This window comes from Micromys minutus (assembly GCF_963924665.1).
Source record: "Micromys minutus genome assembly, chromosome: 6".
NCBI classification, from domain to species: Eukaryota; Metazoa; Chordata; class Mammalia; order Rodentia; family Muridae; genus Micromys; species Micromys minutus.
Genome location: NC_137975.1, coordinates 67,355,173 through 67,378,689, shown reverse-complemented (window position 1 = coordinate 67,378,689; position 23,517 = coordinate 67,355,173). Strand labels below are relative to the sequence as shown.

The window sequence follows — 23,517 nt, the reverse complement described above, 5'->3', positions numbered from 1 at the left end:
GTACGACTAAATCCAGCCTTTCCATATCAAACCTCTGCTAGAAAATTACTGTGTGGATGATAAGGCAAAAAGATATAATAAAAAGTGACTCTACTCAATTTACACTGCAATATTGGTATGACTGAATATTTTTCATTCAGGAGCCTGATAAAATCGCTAAACTGTATTGCAGATAAATAAAGGAGGCTTCTGTCAAGAATAAACACCATTAATCATGAAGCCTTACCCTCTCAGAGCTTGTGCTATGCATCTTTGCAGACACACCGCACACCACTGCTCTTCATGCTTTCCTCTTTATCCCTGCCAGGCTGAGGGACCCCTCGTTTTTCATTTTCTAAGATGCAGGCAGCAGAAGCATTCTGAAGCCTTCTCTTTATGTTTTAACTTTGCGGTTTTCCAAGAAAGTTCATCACTGTGAAATTTAGGAAACAGTAGCTGAGATCTTGGGGGGAGAGGAGGCAAACATTTTTGAATTTATTTTTTTTCTAAAAACAAACTAGGACGTGTTTTCAGCTTTAAAATGTCATTATTTTTAAGATTCAGGATCTTGAGAAATATTTTTGTCTCACTTTTAGGTTTTGCTTTAATTTTAAAAGAATTCTAAAAACTCTTCTCAAATATAGTCTTTCTTTTACAAGCTTTTGGTCACTATAATCCATGAACCAAAAAGGAAATGAAAACCAAACAGTCTTATTAAGAGACACATGAAACTTCCTCTAGGGGCCACTTCACTAGTAAAAACAACAACAACAACAACAAACCTACCACCAGTGATAAAATATGCCCCCATTCCAGAGTCCCAGGTTCAGGGGAAAGACACACAGCTGCAAAAACGTGAGCTTATGATTAGATATGTATCGGGCAGCCTACCATTTGCCAAACCTCTGGCTTATGTGAAATATTATGTGCTCTGTGTGTGCCCATCACTGGTTCCTAGATTTAAAAATGGGATGAGATCGTGAGAGCAGGGCTAGAGAGATTAATCTGAAAGAAATCTATGGCTTAGGTATATATAATGTCTCTTAATCATATGCATATATTGGTCACATATATAGTGGACATATATTAATGTATATACTGTATCTTCATTGTATCTATTCCCACTTCATTCCCAGGAATTTGCTCTTAAGGTGGCTGAATTTTGCAAACCACATTAACTATACCACTGACACCAGCAGTGACATACAATGCGTGAGAAAATCAGTTGCCTGTTATTGTTAATGAAGTTTAAGACATAGTTTTGAATTCAGGCGTTCTTCTCTGTTCAGGGGAAACAATACACAGAAGAGAAGGAAATCACCATGGCTGAGACATCTGCACACTTTCTGTGTTTATTACTTCCACAGAGAAGACAATGCAGTTTTGTACATGACGGCAAAGTTTACAAGTATAAATGTCTAAAATTCAAAAATAAGGATTATGAGATAGCTCAGAAAGGTGGCTTTCACTTAGATGGAGTGGGTATGCTCCGCCCCCAGCACCCCACAGGAAAGCTGACACGTACTAATTGGACATGAGGAGGGCAAACCTGCACTATCAGCCTTCAGTTGCCTTCTCCACTTTCAAAGGAAAGCCGAGGGCTTAGCAGCTCTTCCTTCACTGATCTTAAAGCAGAATAGCCAGGCTCCAAACTTGAATGAACCGAGACTCCTCGCGCTCACATTGAAAAACATGCCTTTAGGTCCCCACGTTAGTTATTCAGCCAGTATTCTTCTTGGCCAAGACCTCGGGCAGATGGAAGCTATAGACTGAACACACAGGCCAGAGTCAAATGGCCTGGAAGAACTAGGAGACTTGTGGCTCAGAGGAATGCAATTCATGCAGAAAAGCACTGTCAGAGCAGGGCCAGTGGACCTCGTGGGAAGAAAGCAAAATAAACAGTTCAACAAAGAAAACAAAGGCTGGCCAATGGCCTTTTCTAAAGCTTGAGTACACTGAGACTTCAGTGGGTGCCCACGAAAAGACTGCATCAAAGAAGACCCTTGGAAAGCAAATAGACCAAGGAAGGCTTCCCTCCCTCTACACACTGGGGGAGGGACTGCACTCTGTTTTTCCTTCCCATTCCAGCTCCATTTCTTCCAGGGCAAATCCCTCCTCTCTGACAAACAGAAGCAGCAGACAGTGACCTGCCTAACCCAAGTCTATCCATCCCTAGGCCGAAGAATGGAAGGTGGAGAATTCATCCCAAGCTCAATATGATGCAATGTACATTCGCTTCAGATCACAAAAGTAAGTCACAAAGAGGAGACCGGGAAGGAACCGGCCAGGTCAAATCCTTACAGCCTGATGCCTTCCTTTTATGAATGAGGAGCTACTCCTGAAATGCTCAAGGACTCTTGCAAAGAGTATACAAAATCCACCACAGTGTCACTTTTGCATTGATGAACGTCCTACACCGAGAAGCTTCTTGCAGTAGGCTGTCCCTGCTTTAGAACCAAAATTCATTTGTTCCCAGTGAATCTTGAGTTGGGGAGCCCTCCCTCTGCAAAGGCTGCATGTATTGCTGTATGCCTAAAGACCAGAATCAGAGGAGTTTGCCATTTAAATGAGATTAAAACACTTCAAGATGGCCTCCTTTACTTTGCCTGACTACTTTCATTAAAATGCATGATTATGCAGGATTTCACTGCCAAGTCACAAGGAATAATTACCATAAAAAATTGAACAGGAGTGGGCATAGTGTGTGTGTGTGTGTGTGTGTGTGTGTGTGTGTGTGTGTGTGTGCAGTTGCAGTTGCATAATAAAGACCTTTAAGATAGCAATAACCACACCTATCATGGCAGGTCACACAACACTAATATAACCCAATGTAAGTCTAAATTAATCACTGCTGCCCCAACAGATGAGAGGTGAGCAGTCAGAGCAACCGCTAGAAGTCAGGCCAGCCCGTTGGTACTGAGGTTTGAAAACGTGCTCTTAGATACTCCCCAGATATTTACAACGCATGCCGAAAACCCTTCGAGCTAGGAATATGAGGATTTTGTTCTTTTGAGAAGCTGTAGTTTAGTTGATCAGTGAGAAGCAGTTCACAGTAAAGTACCAAGGCTTTCCACATGTATAAGGGAAACTGGAGTAATAAGACTCCATGATTTCTTTTGCAAGTGGGGAGGAGTCACGTGGCTCCCTCTACCCTGCTCCCTTACACATTTGGCAAGATTTGGATATTATCAGAATACATTTCAACGCGTATATAACTTTTGGTTAGCATCTAACTTATTTCCAGGAAGTAAAAGATGCATGTACCCATGTGACATAACTCCTGTAAGCTAAGCCCTTGCTACCTGGAGTGCCTCAAACCAGGTCCCCAGGCACCTTAGAAACAATTTACAGATATGAGTCAGCAGTAAAGGACCTTTGAAAACTCATGCTATCACACTTCCTGTGAAGCTGTATGTACATCATTCCTGCTGTGTCTGGAAAACAGTTTCTTTGGACTTATCCACCACCTCTGGCTCTTACTGTCTTTCCTCTCTTCCCCGTAGATCTCTGAGTATTGAGGGGATGGGTGTGATAAAGACATTCCATTTAGGACTCAATGCCCCAAAGTCTCCGCATTGTCCCGCTGAGGGTCTCCTGTTAATACCCATCAATAGCAAGAAGCTTAGCCAGACAAAACCCCAGCAGGGAGAAGTGGGCACAAAGTCCCGCCCCTGACCAAATAGCCATTGGCAATTGATACCTGCTGGGAGAGGGAACAGCAGTTTTGTCCAGTGGAGTGAGGTTGGCTTTATCAACACACTCCAGGGCAAGCTTCACTCTCAGGAGTAGTTGGCCCACAAAATACTCGTCAGGTTTTTGTTTTGAATGTGCTTTTTCATTTTGTTATAGTTGGGTTTTTTTTCATTCATTCTTTGTTTTGTTCTTTTGCCTTCCCCTACCCCACTTTCCCTTGTCTCTTTTCTTTCTCCATCGCCCCCCCCCCCCAGGGAAGTGTAATTTATTCCACTGTTTGTTCAAATCTTTAAACTGAAGTCATGATTGTGTCCCTGTAACAGTCCTAAGTGAGAACTATGGAGGTCAAAATTGCTATGGAGGTCAAAGAACAGAGGACTTGGGCCACAGAGATGGCTCAGATACTGGCTTTCATGGTGCTGCAGACAAAATGCAAGCTACTGGAGGAGAAAAGTGGCCCGACAAACCATGCCCTCTGGTGCAAAACAAACACAACCATCATGGAAGTTTCTGGTTAGATTTAAATCCCACTCCACAAGATGAAATCCCTACCATGTCCCATTAACAGGCTGAGAACCTATGGCCAGACAAGTCATAGGCCTTCTAGGCAAGCCTAACTATTACGTTCCTGAATAGACACAGCGTTAAACAGAGTGCTCACGACTTACCACAACCCTCACCTCAGAAGCTTTCTATTTTCAGTAAATGATATTTACATAGAGATCCACAGATAACCATTTGGTAGAGACTAAGACTTCAGAATATCCAGCACTAAAGAAAACATATATGCTCTCCCCTGACCTACCAAGGTTCAGGGATCACTGTAGAAACAGGGGTGTAAAGAGTATAAGCAGAGGCAATGCACAAGGTAACAGCTTCTTCTGGAAAGAGCAGGGCAGCTGCACCATGAATTCAGAGCGTTTGCAGCAGCAGACTAAACCCTGTGTGAGCCCAAACCAGATCAAGTCCCAGCATGGAGGGAGGAGTTGGGCACATAATCCTGCCTCTCAATGTGGTGCTGGGGGAAGACAAGGTGCCGTTTTCTTTAAAAGTGTAGCTCCTGGTAATCAACCAAACATCCCAAGCAGAACTGGTCCTGGGGAGGAGGGGAGACAAAGCTGAGTGGGGGGGTGGATCTAAGAAGAGTTAGGCAAGGAAAATGACAATGACCCAAACTCACTGAACAAAACTTACAACTAACACAATTTTTAAATGAAAAAAAAAAGTCCTTTAAAAAAAGTATGAAGTGGGAAAAAAATCATTAGTTCTCATTTTATATTTGGTGTTTTTCCCACTTCAGAGTTTATTGTTGTCTGCCTGTTTTCCTCCAGCTTCAGACTTTTCAAAGTTGGTTCAGTGTCACTACTCCAGAAGCAAAGAAACCAACACACAATTTGATGACCCGCGCCTGCTCTGGGATGCCTGTTGAAGACACCACATCAGAACGAAAATGGCCAAGATTACGTCTCAAAAATTTCCCAGCATGGTTACCTGGCAAACGTGTAAAAGTATGCTATCTTACTAAACATTTTGTCCTGCTCATTTCTTGCAGTGGTCCCCATCATGCAAGAGGCGAAATGCAGCTAATTTAGCATTTCATGTTCAAAGAGTTCATAAGCCATTTCTAGAAACATATCTGCTAACATTTTATCTTCTTGGTAAGTGAATTCCCCTCAGGGCAGGTATAGGGATATAGTAGTAACAAGAATGGAAGACAGGCAGTCCTGTGTTCTAGGCCCTTGTTTCCCTGGGGAAGGGACTTAAATGAACTAACCGGGCAGCTAGAAGAAAGCACCTGTTTTAGGTTATTGCAAAGTGAGCTCTTACACTTAAGGGAGGGGTGGCCACAAAGGAAGTGCTGCCCTCGGGTTTGGCAGGACAATATTCGTGATGGAAAAACTCCCAAGCGTCTTCCTGCTAGGATACATTTTATTAAAGTTCAATTTTTAAAACCCATTATTCTGAAAAAAATAAATAAAATGAACGCAGTAAATTTCTGTTTTCTCTGAAGCCAGGTTTAACAAGAACTGAAGCATTGTACCCAAAGAAGAAAAGTTCGGTTACAGTCCGGTACCTCCCAGGCCTCCACAACAGGTCTGACAGCAGCTTCTATAGAGTTGCCAGCTTCCGGTTCAATGACTGTGAATGCCTCAGTCAATATCTGCTCCAGACCGTGGTGCTGAGCACAGCACAAAGAACACAGGAATTTTTTTTTCCCAAGAAGCTGCTGCTCGGGCTCTGTGAACGTACGCTGTAATTAGGGCCCGCTTTCTCTGCCATTGAAGAACAGATTCAATATTTCAATCATCAGAAATACTGCAAAGCTGAGAACTATTACACCTTTTGAATACAACCTGTTTGTGCGTTCGTTTCTTAACGTGAAGAGAAAATGTGGGCTGGCTGATCAGAGCGTGTGCTACCTACCCATTACGATTCTAAAAGTCTAGGAGGTGACCTCAGTCAGGTGTTCAAGCCCACGGTGGATGCCGACAGTGAAGGTCGGTGACACGCGGATCCCGAAGGTCCTAAACTTTTCTGCTTATTTTGAAAAGCTGTAACCAAACATTTAGTCCCTATTCTGAAGTGAGATGACATACAATGAAAACTCTTGGGAATGGTGTGAAAATCGCCAAAAGGTCCTGTAGAGTACCATGTGAGGCACGAAACACAGTGGAGAACAGTGAGAATGGAGAGGGCTGTTTCCCAGACAGGGGCTGGCACACAGAGCATCTCTGCTGCTCCCCAACCCTCACTGTGAACAGTTGCTATAGAAACTGTACTAGGTGGATGTCACTGTTCTCCATAAAACCTCAAGACAGTGGACCAGGCTTGGTTCAGGTGGCACACAGTCATTTAGGTGGTTGTTCCCAGGAGAAGTCTGATATAAAGACATCCCAGTGGGAAGACATGAGCGAGGAAGCAAGCATGAAGGTTGCACAAGGAAAAAAAGGCTCCAGGACAATAAACACTGGAGCTAATGGGGCTTGAGTTCTACTGGATGTTCAGAGTAGGTGCTGCCTATGGATGCATGTTTTAATGCAGCCTTGTCAAAAGTCATTAGGTATGCCACACCTGTGGCTGTATGTAAACTGTCCCATAACCTTCACATACTCTAGAGCAGTGTACAATGAAGTCTAAATTTTAACTCAAAAGCCTGAACATGTATGTGGCTTTTATAACACTTCTCCAGAGTGTCCTGTACTCAGTCATCTTAGCATGTTGCAGGAGCCAGGTGCTGACAGAATTATCTGAGTAAAACCCAGGCCTGCAAAGCGTGTGCTATTCACTTTTACTAACTGAGCAAAGCAACATGGGCAATGAATGTGGATCCCAATCCCTGAACTAAAATACAGACGTAACCCGCTCCAAAAGCTGTATACGTTCTTATGTTATAAGCTTAGAATGGGGCTAATTATAAAACCTCCATCATAGGGCTGGGGTAAGTACCATAGGAGATAATTAGCCTTAAAATTGTCCTTAACATACAGTGAGTCATCAATCAGCATTAGCTTTGGCCATTATTATTTCTGATGGAAACTGTTTGTTTCTTTTGTCCCTTATCCATAAAACTTTGGTATTTGTAACATTTGCACCCAATTGCAATATATATGCAAATATATAAATATATCAATACCCTTGAGAAGAGTGGGTGCTAATATTTCTGAAAGATGGTAACATGAAAACATGATGATCTCTGCTCATAAAAGTGTTATAAAAGTCACATATATGTTCAGGCTTTGGAGTTAAAAGGTTTTTTTTTATAGCTAAAAATCCTTAGACATCAGTATGCACTGCTGTAGAATGTGCATGTCTGTATGTGTGTGTATATATTTATACATATATTGCAATGAATGTGTGCATACTGAATACATTTTGGTTTTATATAAAATAGTAACGTGTATGTATGTATAGTGTGTGTGGGGGGTGGGTGTGGGTGTGGGTGTGTGTGTCCCCATTGCTAGGAGACAACAGATCTCTACAATAGTATCAAGCAATCAGCCTGGCTATGGGAAGCGTTCGCCACTGTGACAGGAACTCTTAATGAAAACTTAGCAATCAAGCACTTTGGATCTTTCACTCCTGTGAGAGTCAGTTTTGTTGGCATGAGGAAACAGATTCTAACAAAATGGAACAAACAAAAAGGAAGAGCAAAAAAAAAAAAAAAAGTGATGGCAGTGACCCAAGCAACAGAGGTCCATTCTCATCGCTAAAAACAAACAATTAAACAAAACCAATTACTGAGGAGCTACAAGGTTTGCAGCATGGACTCAGTCTCACATAAGCAAAGACACACACAGTATTGGCCTTGAGAGATGTAATTACAGTTCTCACTGTAATCTGATGTTAGTCTACTCTACGTCTCAGCATCATGAACAGTAGATCCAAATACTGGAGGATATTAAAAAATGCTTTCTGCTCTCATCTTAAATTAGGCTATTAAATTATTCTAAATCAGCTATGCCCCAAATATAAGATTTTGCTAGCTCTCCATATCTTTGTCCAGGATTCCCTCAGAATAAATGAGGTGAAGCCACTCGTTTGCACATGCACCCATCTTAAGGATGAGCATCACATGCACTTACAATACGCACTGCTGGCACTAACAGGACCTTGAGCTCGGTGGCTCAGGGAGACTGACTAGCTGGTCATCTACCTACTGCTTCTTTCTCTAGATATTTGCCATATTTGGGGTAGCTTTTCTTGTACTTTCTCTCTCTCTCTGGGAAGTAAGGAATATAACCACTCTCTAAACTTGTCCACCTTCCGCTCTCAAGCCCCAAAGGCTGTGTCACTCCAGGGGCAGAACCTTTCTTGTCCCAGTGTACTCAAAGCTGATGTCAGTGCTCTTCCCTGTAATCCTCTCTGGGCAGTAGGAGGCAGGCTACTTCCTCAGAGTGACTGCAGAGAACTGGGCAGCCTCCATGTAAGCCACGTTGACTTAAGGGAAAGAACCAGGAGAGTGCTTCTTTCTCATTGGTCCCCGAGGGTAAAGCAGCTTTTCTAAAGGGAATCAGTGAGGTGGAGCTTGATACACAGCAGTGTCTGCATGCTGTCTGGAGGTGCAGCCCAGTGAGGTACCATTCTCACCCAAGGCACAAGAGCAGGGCCCTCAGTGCCACAGCAAGAAGATCAGACCACTGGGGCCTGAATTATTTCAATGGATTAGTAGCTAAGGACTCAGCTTTGGGAAATCAATTGCAGGTCTTAGTAGAAAGCTACAGGAGAGTCCAAAATAGGATTTGTACTGGTTCATGAGTGAGGAAAACTTGGCTCAATGAGTTTTTACATACAGAATGAACTCCAACACACCCTGGGAACCCTACATGAATGGGAATAAAATCATACTACAATTCAAAACACTTTATACTTCCAGCTTCTAAAAATACATCATGCCTACTTTCGAAAATAAATTACTTAAAACATACACACACTCAAAATGTGCACAAACTCAAAACCCAGTAGCACATTCTTTGCGGCTGTAAAAAAAAAAAAAAAAAAAAAAAAAAAAAGCCACTTGAAAATCTGAGTGTATTCTGGAGGTTTGAGATAAAGCTAAACAACTGTCTGCATTCTTAAAGAAGTTTTCAAAACCAGTAGTAACATGTAGTCTAGAGGGCTTTATTAAGGCCCACAGAATAGAGCACTGTGGACACAGTCTTATACAGCCCTGGTGTAAGCAACTCAAGCCAGGAAACAGAGAGGCCTGAACTGCAGCCTCTAGCTCATCTCTGCAGTGTGTGTCCAGGTTCAGGGTTATTACAGACACACCAGTTGGGCTTCAACAATATGCTAAGTGGAATTTGGTGATTTTCCTGGGACACTGTTTAACTATACCTAAAACCGGGGATTATCCCAATGAGAAAGAGACATTCCTTCTGTCGGGTGGACACAAGCCTGGTGAATTCATTCAGAACAACTCGGAAGATGAGGAAAGAATTCTCACACTCCATGTTTAAGAAACTATCTGAATGACATAAACATGATGCCCACTTCAGAGAGCAGTTTAATGCGGCCACCTAGAGCATGACCTTCTGAATTTAATTTCATGATTTTGGGCTAAAAGAAGTATGAATAAATCTTAATATATTATTTCTAGGACTGGATTTTAGTCCATTTAATTTTCTATCCTCAAGCTTCCTCGCTCAACTATAAGCTGTGGACAACAGTGTGCAAGCAAGGAGGGTAAGCTATAGGCATCTCATGTAACAAACGCGGGTTTTAAACACAGGCTGACATATTTCCGTACATATTTATAAGGCTTCTGGGTTATTATTGGGCTATAATTGCAGTTGTTCTAACACCTAATAAGCCACGGTTGGAAAAACAAAAGCAGGTTAATTTGTGATTTCCTCTACTCATTCAGAGGCAAATTAAGTGTCAAACAGCTAATACAGAACATATTTCATTTTATGAGATTTTAATTTAATTCTCCACCATATCACTGATGCCTTAATATAGGGTGGTTTATCTAAAAAGAGAGGCAATTTATAAACCTTTTCAATAGAATCTCTAATGATGGAATATGATAGCATAATTACCGCAGTGCCTGCCATCCTTCCAAACACTGGTCTGTCAGCATTTCCATCAACACAGGCTCTTGTTTTTCAGAGACTCATAATTTAGTTTCTAAAGTTGGCACCAGAAGAACAATCATGTTTACAAAATAATGAGAATATCTCCAACTTTTATCTTCCTGTAATTAAAATATTCACTCTAAAAGCTTAGTGAGCTCACCTGGCTTCATTTTCTCTATAGAAGACAATTTATACAGCAAGCATTTTCAAATTCAAATTCTGGATAAGATCATTTTATATTTTACAGTTAATGCCGGGAAGGTTTGGGTAGAGGGTCCACATTTACTATCAACATCCTCGGCTTTAACAATCACTGGTGTGCCCACACCTGATAGAAGCGGAACAGACAGCTGGGTTACCATGGAGCCAGACCAGAAGAAATTTGGTAACCTTCTACATTAACTGTAAGCATTTATTTAGAGGTCCAGCCTTTTCGGATTTTTACGTGAGGTTATTTTATTGAGCTCTTCCTAAAGCAGATAGCTTTGTTTAAGTCAAGTGCAAGGACCGCATCAGGGGACATTTGCCAGGGCCTACAGCAGACATTTGTGGCAAGCCTAAGGCATCCTGATAACTTAGCCACTACGTCAAAGGCTGGACCAGCCTAGCTATCCACCGAGAACCATCGGCACATCTATCTGTTCATATGCTGAGCACGTTCCCCAAACACAATTCCTAACAAATTACCAGGCAAGAAGAAAACAGTGTGGAGAGAGCACAGTGCTACAGAAGCAGGGAGATGCGACTTGCTCTAACTTCTGAGAGCCCATGTCATAATCTCAGTCAGAGCCACCCAGGCATCTACTAGGGCAAGAGGATATGAATAATCCCAGGAAACTGCAGACATGAGGTGCCACGTTTCACATCCACAGACACAACATTCTCTCAGGGCCCTCGAGGACTTATTCTCTAGAAACTCAGAATTGTCAACCTGCCTTACATCATAACTCTTTGATAATTATACATGTAGGCTGCACAAGAACAATTTAGTCAATTGCTGCTTAAGTATCTTAAAACTTGGCTGAAAAAAAAGTAGAAAGTACTGGGGAGCTCAGAAATCCCAGCTCAAAGTCACAGTTAAAACAAAAGCCCATGGCCGACTCTCAGCTCCTCCACACATAACTTACCTTATCTTTGACTCTGTTTATGCTATGAACCCAAGCAGAGCCTAGAACATACAACGGAGGTTACGGAAGGCTTTGCTGTTCTATAACTGCCAGTGGACCAATAGGTGCAGTTTCTAATTGGTAACTTCCTATTTGAATTTAATCACAAAATGAACTATATAATAAGCCCAGAGGAAAGAGATCAGAATAGTAATTGAGATCAGTTTTTAAAAAACTATCTAGTATATGATTTTTGAAAAACTGGAAATCTTTCAGGTCCCATAGAACATTTGGTTTAAATGACTCCATCAGAAAGATGGAGGAATGAGCGATCTCTTTCTCTAAGGTCAAGTGTGACTAGATACACAATAGAACACCAACTAAAACCCTGGTGGTCCCACCCATACCATAAGGGTTCTACAAGACCAGGTGAGCCACAGGTCACCTTGCAAACTCAATTAGGAATGCCCTTCCCTTTGTATAGCAGACCTTCCTTTGGTTCTTTGGCAGTATGTGAGTGTAGTTTTAGCTTCAGAACCCTCTAAACACTTTCTTGTACTCTATTCAAAAGAGGCATAAGTCACCACATTCTGTAAATACCCACTTCTCCTCCAATGCTTACAGAAGTTCTTCATGCAGATTTATTACTCACCTCCAGGCAAATCTGAACTGAAATTACAGTTCAGTAATGGGAGATAGATCCAAAAACCGGTTGGTAAAATATTATATGTGTACTTGGGCATGCAGTTAGGACTGTTAATATCAATTAATTCTGTTCACAGAGGAGGACTTGTTTTAAAACAACTTCATTTTTCTTCAGCATACCATATAATTACACAGCGGTAACTAATAGTCGGAGAGATGCAATCTAGCATCTATATAACCAGCATTATTCTTCAAAGTATTATTTGTGCTTTGCTAACTTCACCATCTCAGGAAGGAAGGTGATTATTACATATGACTACATGTGTACCAAGTCCATTATCAGGGGATAGCCCCTTCCAGAGAGTGCATCCAGTTATTAGACTATATGACAGTTTTCTCAAATTTACTCCAGGATATTCTGTTAGTGTATAAATCAGTGGGTTTTTTTTCTTTCCCTTCAAATCAAAGTGAGATAATATTTATTTCGATGAGACTTTCTTTTTCCTTTAATAGTAAATACATTTCATCACACATTCTTTTTTTTTTTTTTCATCTTATGTGAAACCATGTGCTCAATCACATTTGCCATTTTGTTTGGGTGACATTCCCATAAATCAAGTGACTATTGGAATATGGACTATGGGGATTCTGAAAATCTTCCATAAACATTTCGTTTTGATCCACTCTAATCCTTGGTCAGAACTTTCATGTAACAAAAATTATAGCATGTAGAACTTCCAACGCAAATCACAACCAAGCACATATTGTAAGTGGCAAACCTGCATTAAAGTTTAACTTTATAAAGCTTTAATTTTAGGTTTATGACACACAACTGTTTGTCTCTCAACAGCAAAATATCCAGCAAACAGTGGCCAGCTAAACTGTATGACCAGTGTCCTCAGTAAGCACAGATCTGATTCCGTGAATCCAGGAGCAGATAGAGCTTTACTATGTCATAAGAGTAAAACTGACACTGTTATCACACCTTCAAAGCCCAGAAGACATGCATTAACAAAGAGTCCTGAAGCATGAAAGCCAGAGCTTGGATCCATTTCATTAATGGGTCACATTTTAATACTTACACATGTAATGGTGGAATAGGAGATGGATCATAATGGTAACGGCCCTCATGATGTCTGGCATCAATTGGTACAGGAGGGTGGAAGGCAGGAAAAAGATGAGGAGGGTCTGAAAAGGAAAGAAAGTACACCTTATAGAAAATGAATACTTTGAGGTGGCATTTCAACTGAAGGGAACTCTGCTGTACCAAATCTCTCTTAAGAATTTCAAGAGCTAAGACCAAGGAGACGGATCAATGATTAAAAACACTTGCTGCTTTTGCAGAGGGACCCGAGTTTGATTCCTAACACCCATGTCCAGTGGCTCAAAACCGCTTGTAACTCCAGCTTTAAAGGGATCTAACATCTTTGTCTGGCTTCGATGGAGCCTATAGTTCCTGTCTGCTCTTGTGCACGAACTGTCCATTAGCTCCTGACGTCCTGTGTGTGTGTGTGTGTGTGTGTGTGTGTTCTACTCTTACAGAATCTTCTTACCAAAAGTTACTTGTACCCGTTGTCTCTTCAAATCTGAAAAATGACTTTTTTAAAAAAAATATACTGATCTGCTACATAAGAGTGAACAGAATGTCAATGGTTATTAAGAGCTACAAGTATGACTGGTCTTTAGTACAAATGTTTTGTCCTAGATCAAGGGATAAAATAAGAGAGGCCGAAACCTGTACCTTTGTCACCAGAGCTAAGTGATATTATAGTAAATATGCCAGAAGATGATTCTTAAATTGAGCGCCGTCAGTCAGCTGTCACAGCAGAGCCCTCCTGGGGACTGATATGTACAGAGAGCAAAATTTACTATGGTACCCGGTTACTTCCAGGATTCTGGAGATTATTATTAGCAGGCTTAAAGGCAAGTCAGACAGAAGCCTGGTTCTGTGCATCCAAAGCTGTCACTAACTGCACAAGCACACCAGGCAAGTATGTGAACTGTACCTCCCGAGGCAGCAATGATGCACCTCAACTGAGAACATCAATTCACAAATGAAAGTGGACCTATACAGTGGTAAATACAAAATGATGGTAACCTTTTATCTTGAGATAGTGTGGGCTCCTGCAGAGCCATATCTTAGAGAATCCATGCTGTTTCTAAAAACTCACGTGTGGTTCATTCCACACACACACCCCCACGCGCTGCTTCTGTCCCTGGTGGCCTATAACGGGCCCAGCATGTTAGTTTCACTCGCTTTCCTCCACAACCTGCTGAAAACATGACTCCATGATCATTAGTTTATCAAACAGGTTTATACATTAAATTTTCAATTAATAATCCCTCTACACAATAAGCTTACAACCAGCTGACAAAGATATAAATTCCCCACCTAGACAAGATAAATTGATGCATTGATGCACAGAGGCCCTTAGAAATAATCATAACAACCTTATCCATCTAAAGATGTGCTGAGAGAAACATCCACATCTGCTTCCATATTGCCTCCTCTTGAATCTCCTGCTTTCTCCTCTTCCGCTTCCCTAGACTTTTCCCCACCTACCTTTCCTTCTCATCCAATGATAGGCTCACCCTGCTTTGTTATATAATGATATCATCCCACTATAGGTTTAATAGTAATAGGTGACTACTACCGTGATGAATTCAGAAGAATCTCATTTTCTTCCTTCTACATCCGTGCCCCATTTTTGTTCTTCAGTTTATCTCTTAGAGGGTAATCTATGCTTCACTTCCTTCCCCACCCCCAACTTTTCCCCTTGTGGCCCTTCCTTTAAAGATCTAAGCATACTGAGAACAAAAATGTGTGAGGGAAAAACTCTGAGATACAAGAAGGGACACAAAAATCCCATTTTCTTTAGTATTCCTCAATGTTCTAAACCTAGCAAATAGCACAAGAGGTCTGTGAAAGTAAGCAATGCTCCTTAGTGAAAGCTGGTAGCTGTTATAATGTCGGGTAAGGAGGGAGTTAACAGTTTAGAAGCAGAGAAGAAATTAATTTGGTATTATCAAATCAGTGTCACTGTAGTATCACAAGGAAATGCATCCAGTGGAGTGATCTAATCACTTATCACACCTCCCAGAATGCATAAGTACACATGAAAAAAAACCTACCGTGGTTTAAGTAACAATCAGTACTCAAAGGATGTAAGCCAATTCTCCTGCAATGGCTTCCTAAGTTTGAGTTTCAGGTACATGTTTATTCAGCCATGTGGCAAATTCAATGTTATGCTTATCTCAGTAGTCCTTAGATGAAAAGCAACCCTATAGGAAACCAAGTATTATTCCTAATAGAAAAAGCAAAATATCCTATTTTATTTAACCAGTTTTGATGAAAGTTATCTTATCCATGCTCCTTAAGACAACATAAAACTAAATGGAACAGTCTTTCAGACTAGTTGAAATGTCATCCAGATTCTCACCAAATGTGTCTGAACTTTTAGATTAAACTTTTCTAAAGGACATCCCTATTATTCATGCTCATATCTAGGGTAAAAGCAGGTAGGTGATCAACAATTTGTTTTAGTTTGCTGGTTTCCAATTCATACCCTTCTATAGTGGTTAAGTTTAAACAGGATTTTTTTTTTTTTTTTTTTTTTTTTTGATTGTTGAGGCACGTGTGAACAATCGTAGCTTTAATGGGTTACCCATGGAGTCACTCCTCTTAAGCTACATTTTGGGGGGGACTGGCAAAGACAACCCCTCTTATGATTCAAAGGCATGCTTAACGTACTCTGAAATGGTAAGGAATAAAACACAGGGCAAGCACCCCTCTAACGTGTGGTATCACACGGGAGTGATCCCAACAGCCGTTAGAAGACAACCCCAGTCCACAGATACCGGCCTCACCTTGCCTCTTGGTTTGTTGTTTCTATGCATCAGTAGCATATTCCATCACAGACCCAAAATATGTCCCTGTTGCCAGCAGTCGTCATAATCTGCCACCTCGAGGTTTATTTTTCACACATGAGCAGTGCAGATGGGGTACATCATAACTCAATGTATGTGTAATATGTCACAGCGCCGTGGCCATCGTTTGCCCCGGGATGTGACAAAACACTCCATGACGACTCCCCCAAAGTCAGGCAAAAACTGCTGAAGCAGAAGGAAGTGCCACTAAACCTGGCTACCTCCTATTTATCATACAATTTTCTGACTGATGGTTCCACAAACTAGCTGCTAAGTGCTGTGTACCCTACTGTCAGGAAACTAATGCGCTAATGGAAGACAGGGAGAATAATGTGCAGACCTGGTGGAATCAATTTTACTGAGGGAATTAAAATTCCAGTAGGTAGGGGTGGGTCTGCAGAGCCATGGGAAGCAGTGCACTATACACAGGCTTGGCTGTAAGGATGATTTATTACAAACTTACATAAGGTTTGACTGTGATACCAGAAGCCTCTGATATGAAACCAAGATTTGAAAGGTGTGTCCTAGCAGAGCCCCTAGTGTAAGCCTTTCAACCTTATGAATATGTAATTGGCTTGATGTGTCTTTAAATAGAAAGGCAGAGTGAAAATATTTGAGCTGGGTAGAGTTGTCAGTGTTCAGCTTTCACACTGCCAAAAAGTAAGTATTAGGGGGCTCATTAGAAGTGAGGGGCACTGAGTTTTAGGTCTCCTCACAACAGCATGTGTTCATCATAAAACCTATGAGCAGGGAATAGCCAAGGACAAGTGGAGATTGATCTTTAGTTACAGCCTTCTCCCAGGAAACAGTTTTAGTATCCTCCGGCTATAAGATCTCTTGGATGCCATCCTGGGAAATTGTCTTTTAAGGTTTCAAATTTACATACAAAAAATGTAGATTAAAAAAGGAGAGATCAAAGTCAACTCAGTTAGTGCCCTGAAGGAGTAATTCGCCAAATGATGTCAGAGTGCCCTGATTGCCCAGGAGACAGTAGATGAGAAATCAACAGAAGTAAACTTCCAGGTGCACATGTCCTTCTGATTGATTTAGGTACCAATATGGGTCTGGCCTTGAGACTGTTTCAAGACCAGAGGTAGCAACATTGCACCCTGTGCCTGCTGTCAGTAAACAGATCAGGAGAAGGATGCATGGGCTTCTGTATTGAAATCTAGTGGCTTAAATTCAACACACACACACACACACACACACACACACACACTGCCTTATTTAAAATTAGATCTCATATTTGAGAAGAGGAAAAAAAAGAGGAAAGGAAAAACCAAAGCAATGGCAAGACACTGCCCTGATGAAATGACAAGAGACAGCCACCCTAGACCTTACAATAGTCTCTCGAGCTTGGGACATTTTCAGCTATCACCTCTTCCAGTGGCTTGAAGGAAACACCTAGTAACTGAGTCTTGAGAAGTCTCCAGATCCAGACTGACTCACTAGCTCAGCCTCTTGTTACTCTTCCTGTGAGCACATGGCACCCAGGGGGAACTGATCTGTCCCCTCAGGAGACATTCCAGATACATTACTATAAGCCTTCGGTGGGGTCTTTGGTTCTCCTTGGTATTCAGAGATGGACGGATGGGCCTGTTCAGTATCCCTGTAGCACCTCACAATCTTGTTCTTCCTAAATGTATGCTGTAGAGTTCGAAAGCTCTTACTAGTTATGAGTATGTATCATCCTGCTACGACGGCACATGTGATGTAAAAGAATGGCCCAGCACATGTGGTGTCATCTAACAGCAATATTTATAATCAAATGACAGCGGTGTCAAGTGTGGACGGGTTAGAACACGGTGGCTCTGAATCCTGTAGAGACTGGGCAGATGAAGCGTTGGGTTCAGATCATGGCAGAAGACCTGACTTAGAGAGGACACACTACTGAAAGGATCTGGAACTAGCGTACAACACAGCTTCTGTAATTAAAGTTTAACTGGTATACTTCCTTTGACATACAGCACGGGGAACGCAAAACCCTGATTGACGGAAAAGGTTTCACAGACCTGTTGCTCTATCCTGGAGTACCCTTTCAAAACTGTGCACTGTGCCGTAAGCATGCGTCGATTTATATGCATGTGGAAATCGACTTGAGTGACACTAGACAGGTAGGCCACCTTAAACATCAACCTGCACTAGTTAGGAATGCCATCAGAGTGTGGCTGTGGCACACAGAAGGACACCTCTAGTGTAAGTAAACCTACAGGGAATAGAGACTCGCTGAGGTAAACACAACGGACAAAACCAGCCCCAAATCTATCAAACCCTAATAACCATTTAATTCTCTAACTTTAAGTTATAAGCAAAACATGTGCAGATCCATACTGAAGGTTCACCAGCAAAACCAAAACTAAATACAACACCTTCTATTTCTAAAACACAGTAACTTTACTTCAGGCAAATAGTTCTGACTGGGCTTACTAATATCCAAGAATATTTCCCAGCTACCCAAATGCCAAGCCTTCACTATTTCTTCTGTGTAAGTATGTAAGCAATATGAAGTTAATTTAGCTGAGACTTTAGATCTCATTGCAACAACCACAGAGTTCTTGTCACACTACAATTCACCCCCTTTGAAGCACTCAAATCTACAACATGCCCCCCTTTGAGGGAGTATTTTATTTACTTTTCAAATGTCCCCCTTCCCGGTTTCCCTTCTGCAAACCTCCGATCCCAGACGCCCTCCCAACCCCCCCCCCCACTGCTATGAGGGTGTGCTCCCACCTACCCACTCACTCCCACCGAATCACCCTAGCATCCCCCTATTCTAGCCTCTACAGGACCAGGGGCCTCCCCAATCACTGATGCCAGATAAGGCAATCCCCCATTCATATGCAGCTGAACCTATTGGTTGGTCCCTCCATGTGTACTCTTTGGTTAGTGGTTCAGCTCCTGCAGGAAGGTCCAGTTAATTGATACTGTTGTCCTTCCAGTGGGGTTGCAATCCTCTTCAGCTTTTTCATCAGTCCTTCCCCTAACTCTTCCATCGGGGTTCCTGTGCTCAGTCTGATGGTTGCCTTGAACATCCACATCTGTATTGGAAGGCTCTGGCAGAGCCTCTCAAGGGACAGCTATACCAGGCTCCTGTCAGCAAGTGCTTCTTGGTATCAGCAATAGTGTCTGGGTTTTGGTATTTGCACATGGAATGGATTCCTAGGTGGGGCAGCCTCTGGATAGCCTTTCCTTAATTTCTGATCCATTCTTCCTCCCTACATTTCCTGTAGACAGGAACAATTCTCGGTTAAAATCCTGGAAATGGGCGGGTAGTCACATCCCTTAATCAGTGGCCATGCCTATCCACTGGATGTAATCTCTACAGGTTCTATCTCCACTTTTTTGGGTATTACAGCCAATGTCATCTCCATTGGGTCCTGGGAACCTCTTGCTTCTCTGGTATCTGGGACTTTCTAGTGGCTCCAACATCTAACAAGGACACATGTTCTTCTATGTTTATAGCAGCCTTATTTATAATAGCCAGAAGCTGGAAAAACCCCAGATGTCCTTCAACAGAAGAATGAATACAGAAAATGTGGTACATTTACACAATGGAGTACTACTCAGCTATTAAAAGCAATGATTCATGATATTCGAGGGCAAATGGATGATTTAGAAAATACCATCTTGAGTGAAGTAACTCAGTCACAAAAGAATTCACATGGGATATAGTCACTGGTAAGTGGATATTAGCCTAAAAGCTCACAATACCCATGATATAACCCACAGACCATATGAGCTCTAGAAGAAGGAAGACCAAAGTGTGGGTGCTTTAGTCCTACTTAGAAGGGGGAAAATGCTATGCCCTTTAACAGTCAAAATTATGGGTTTTCCACATGGAAGTGATAAATGACTCTCTACATGGGATTCGACAAACAGATCACCACACTTTGTTCCTTGGCTATGTCCTAGGGTGTGAAGAAATGGTTGCTTCAGTTCATTTCTGGAAAATTCTCTTGTTTGTAGATTTGTAGGTTTCTTATCTCTAGATCCCACCTTTTGGATGCCCAAAGGCAGAAAAGAAACTACACCTCTATACAGGCCCCCAAGTCTCTGTCTAGGCTATGCTCCCACATACAGGTATAATCTGGCGCACTTCTGGTTTGCAGTCTTCCATGCCAAGACAAGGGGAAAGAAGTAACTAGAGAGAGGCCGCAAACAGAAGTATGACAAGGTCCAGGGCTACTGCATCTAATCTTCAAATTCTCCTAAGAAAATCACATAAAAGCATATAAATCTATGACTGAAATATGCTGTTGACATATTTGTTGAAAAGTTTAGTGACAATATATAAACTTTAAAGCTAAAAGATATGTTCATTCTTAGTGACAAAAACCACTTTTATGAAGAGCAGTACTTTTTAATAGTACAATTGAAAATTTGAACCGGTAGCTACAAATGCAAGTATTTGGACTCTTAGTGCTTATGATTTATAAAACAGAGGCTGGGATGTGTTCATAATTGTCCAGCAACCTTAGTTCCACAAGCAGAGGCCTTGGAGTTCATGTATTCAGAACTTGCCTAAGTTAGTTAGGAAACCACAGATCAGTAAAGGTTCGGTCTAGAAGCTGTATTCTACCTATACGATCCAATCAGAAAAGACTTCAAGTACATTTCAGCAGTTTTCATACCCAAGCAAAGATCTCCTAAGCCACTTAGAAAGCAGAATTTCTAAAGCATTTTACTGTCTCTGTGTCTTATCTGTCTCTATTTCCTAGAATCAAGATGAACGGAAATTGTCACATCTGTTCAGATCCACACCAAGGCCCATAAAATAAGTCCTGTGAAGCAAACCAGACATTGCTTCCATCTAGTAGCAGAGCACATCGGAGACAGGATGCCTGTCAGCAGAAAGAAATGCAGGGACGTCCTCAGCTTCCCTCTCTAGCACATCTGAAGCATGACTCCTGAAGAGCAACCAGGCACCATACAGCCAATGCCTACCTGAAGAGGGCTGGCACAAGGCTCAGAATGTTGACAGTGGCCCCCACAGACCTCCCAAAGAGTAATGATTACTATCTAGAGAACCATGCATCGTGGATGTCAATGGAAAACTACCAACATCTTGAATATACCGGCTGGCAACTAAGTAACCCAGCGGTATAGAACATGCTCAGCATGCAGACATACCTAAATTAGTTCCCAGTGCTGGGGGTGGAGAATCAGAGAAAATTAAAAAGGAAATGAATGACATATGCATTGTTTCTTTTCAAAATTAGACAAGTTTTTTAAAGAATGGGTTATTCTCCTCTCTGCTTAATTTCCACCATTAACCTATTTATCATTCCTGTCAATGAAGAGCTAAAGCTCTCCCAGTGTTTCCCTCAATAACAGCAATAATCAAAATGATAGTGAGCATATATAGAATCCACAGAATATGTTCATGTGTTTGAAGTACTAGAAAGGCCTTTCAGACAGCCTTTCATTTCTTCATATAGCCTGACCCTGAAAAAAACTCTTATACAAACAGATAAAATAACCAGTTAAGGTATTTGCCCAGTGGTATATGGGGCAAGAGTGTAGAGTGTGTGTGTGTGTGTGTGTGTGTGTGTGTGTGTGTGTGTGTGTGTGTGTGTGTGTGTAGCCTTGGCTGTCCTGGAAGTTACTCTGTAGACCAGGCTGGCCTTGAACATGATTTATTTATTTTATGTGCAATGGTGTTTTGTATGAATGTGTGTGTATGTATGTGTGTATTTATGTATGTATGTATGTATGTATGTATGTATGTATGTATGTATGTATGTGTGGGGGTGTTGGTTCCCCTGGAACTGGAGTTATGGACCATTTTGAGCTCCCATGTGGGTTCTGGAAACTGAACCTGAGACCTCTGAAAGAGCAGCCAGTGTTCTTAACCACTGAGCCATCTCTCCAGCCCCTTTTCATTATTTCTTATCTAAACTATATAGGACTCCCATTACATGCATTTTTTAGATACCTAGAAACATAGTAAGATATTTTGACAAAGATTTTATTTATATGCTCTTTTTGTGATGCATTTTTGTGGTTGTTTGATTTTATTATTAGTTATCGTTTATCAATCACTGCACTTAATATATCGGCTACACTTTGCCATAGCTTCTACATGGAGTCGTGCAATGCAGCCCCCATCCGTAGTGGAAAAGCTGTGCTCCACAGGCTTGCCTAAGGCCCAGAATGGACCATGACCCTCTCTTTGCCTAATATGTAGTATATAAAATATTCTGCCCATCTCAGTTCATTCTCCTAATGAGGTATTCTAGCTCTGACAGCCTAGCTAAGCCTTAGAATATCCCTCCCAGGGAGTAGGTGCTCCTCAGACAGTCATCTATTTCCACAGCTGTCCTCCCACCCAATAATGAATATCTGTCAATGGAAACTTGAGTATGCAATGTCCCCCACAGGTTCATGATGTCAGTGCTCAAGGGTACTGCTTTGGGAAGTTCTGGACATTTCTTGAGATACAGCTCACTGGAAAAAAAAGGCTCACTTAAAAAAAAAAAAAAGAGGATTGGAAACATGCGTTCCTTAGCCACTTGCTGCTTGGCTATGAAGTAAACAACTTCCACCTACAGTAAACACCCACTGCCATGATAGTCTTCCTAAGCACACGGGATCAAATACTGAACCCTATAGAGCCATGGACTAAAACTAAGTGTTCCTCTTTTAAGTTGTTTCTGTCATGTAGTTTTGTGATAAAGACAAACACCCTTGGGCAACGCATTCCCAGGCAAGTGTACCTAAGGAAACCACACAAGCAGTGCACTAGCAAACAGCATTCTTTCTTGGTGTCTGCTTCCAGTTAGTGAGGTTCTGTCCTTTCTTCGACCAATGACAGACTGTGATCTGCAAATTGAACCAAATAAATTCTTCCTGTCCAGTGTTGCTTTTGGTCGTAGTATTTTGTACAGCTACAGAAGAAAAGTAGAGAAATTGGTACCAAGAGTGGGGTGTTACTATGATGGAGCTGATTGACCATGTGACATTACACCATTTTGTTAAAGGATTGGGAAGGATTTTGGAATTCAAGCTATAAATCTGTTGAGAGCTTAGAGCTTAACACCTTGTTTTGAAAACTTGAAATTTGTCATCTCTGGCAACTTGGCTCTCGAGATTTCGGAGGAGAGCAAAGATGACCATTAAGTCTTAGAAAGTCAGGCATTGATGTGATATTTTAGATTAAGAATTTGCTTGTGTTGATCAGCTGAGAATAAAGAATCAGTTGTGAACAAAAGACCAGCACCACTGAGACGGAATCTTTCTTGTATTCCATCCAGTCAGTAGGAACACACAAATGTTTATTATACAACAACTGAAGGTGAAGAGGAAGACATCAAAGAAAAGAGGTCAGGCAACTGCAACAGCGTCTTGGGCGGTTCCCGCTTCTCTGGAAAAGAGTGCAGGTGAGGCTAGAGCTGAAGCTAAGTTGTGGTTAACACAAGAAGAGCGCCACCACCGGATGCTATCTTCTGAGCTTCACTGTGACAATAGGAGAGAAAGTATTTCCCCAGAGTCTGTACACAGAGCTGGACTAAGGTAAGGCAGCTGCACTCAGAGCATGAAGCAGAATCCATCACATGTTCTATCAGAGGCACCAGTGTGGTACTGGTTTTAAA

The 23,517-nt window shown here is 41.7% G+C and overlaps 1 protein-coding gene across 1 annotated transcript in view; it reads right to left on the bottom strand.

Annotated features, from left to right (window-relative positions):
- GLI3 (GLI family zinc finger 3) overlaps window positions 1-23,517 on the bottom strand; it is a gene marked incomplete at its 5' end in the record, with an annotated part of 245,223 nt that overhangs the window by 94,993 nt on the left and 126,713 nt on the right. The window contains one exon of the mRNA XM_080917905.1: window positions 13,081-13,186. Coding sequence (XP_080774031.1) covers window positions 13,081-13,186 — 106 coding nt within the window. The remainder of the gene's footprint in view (window positions 1-13,080; window positions 13,187-23,517) is intronic.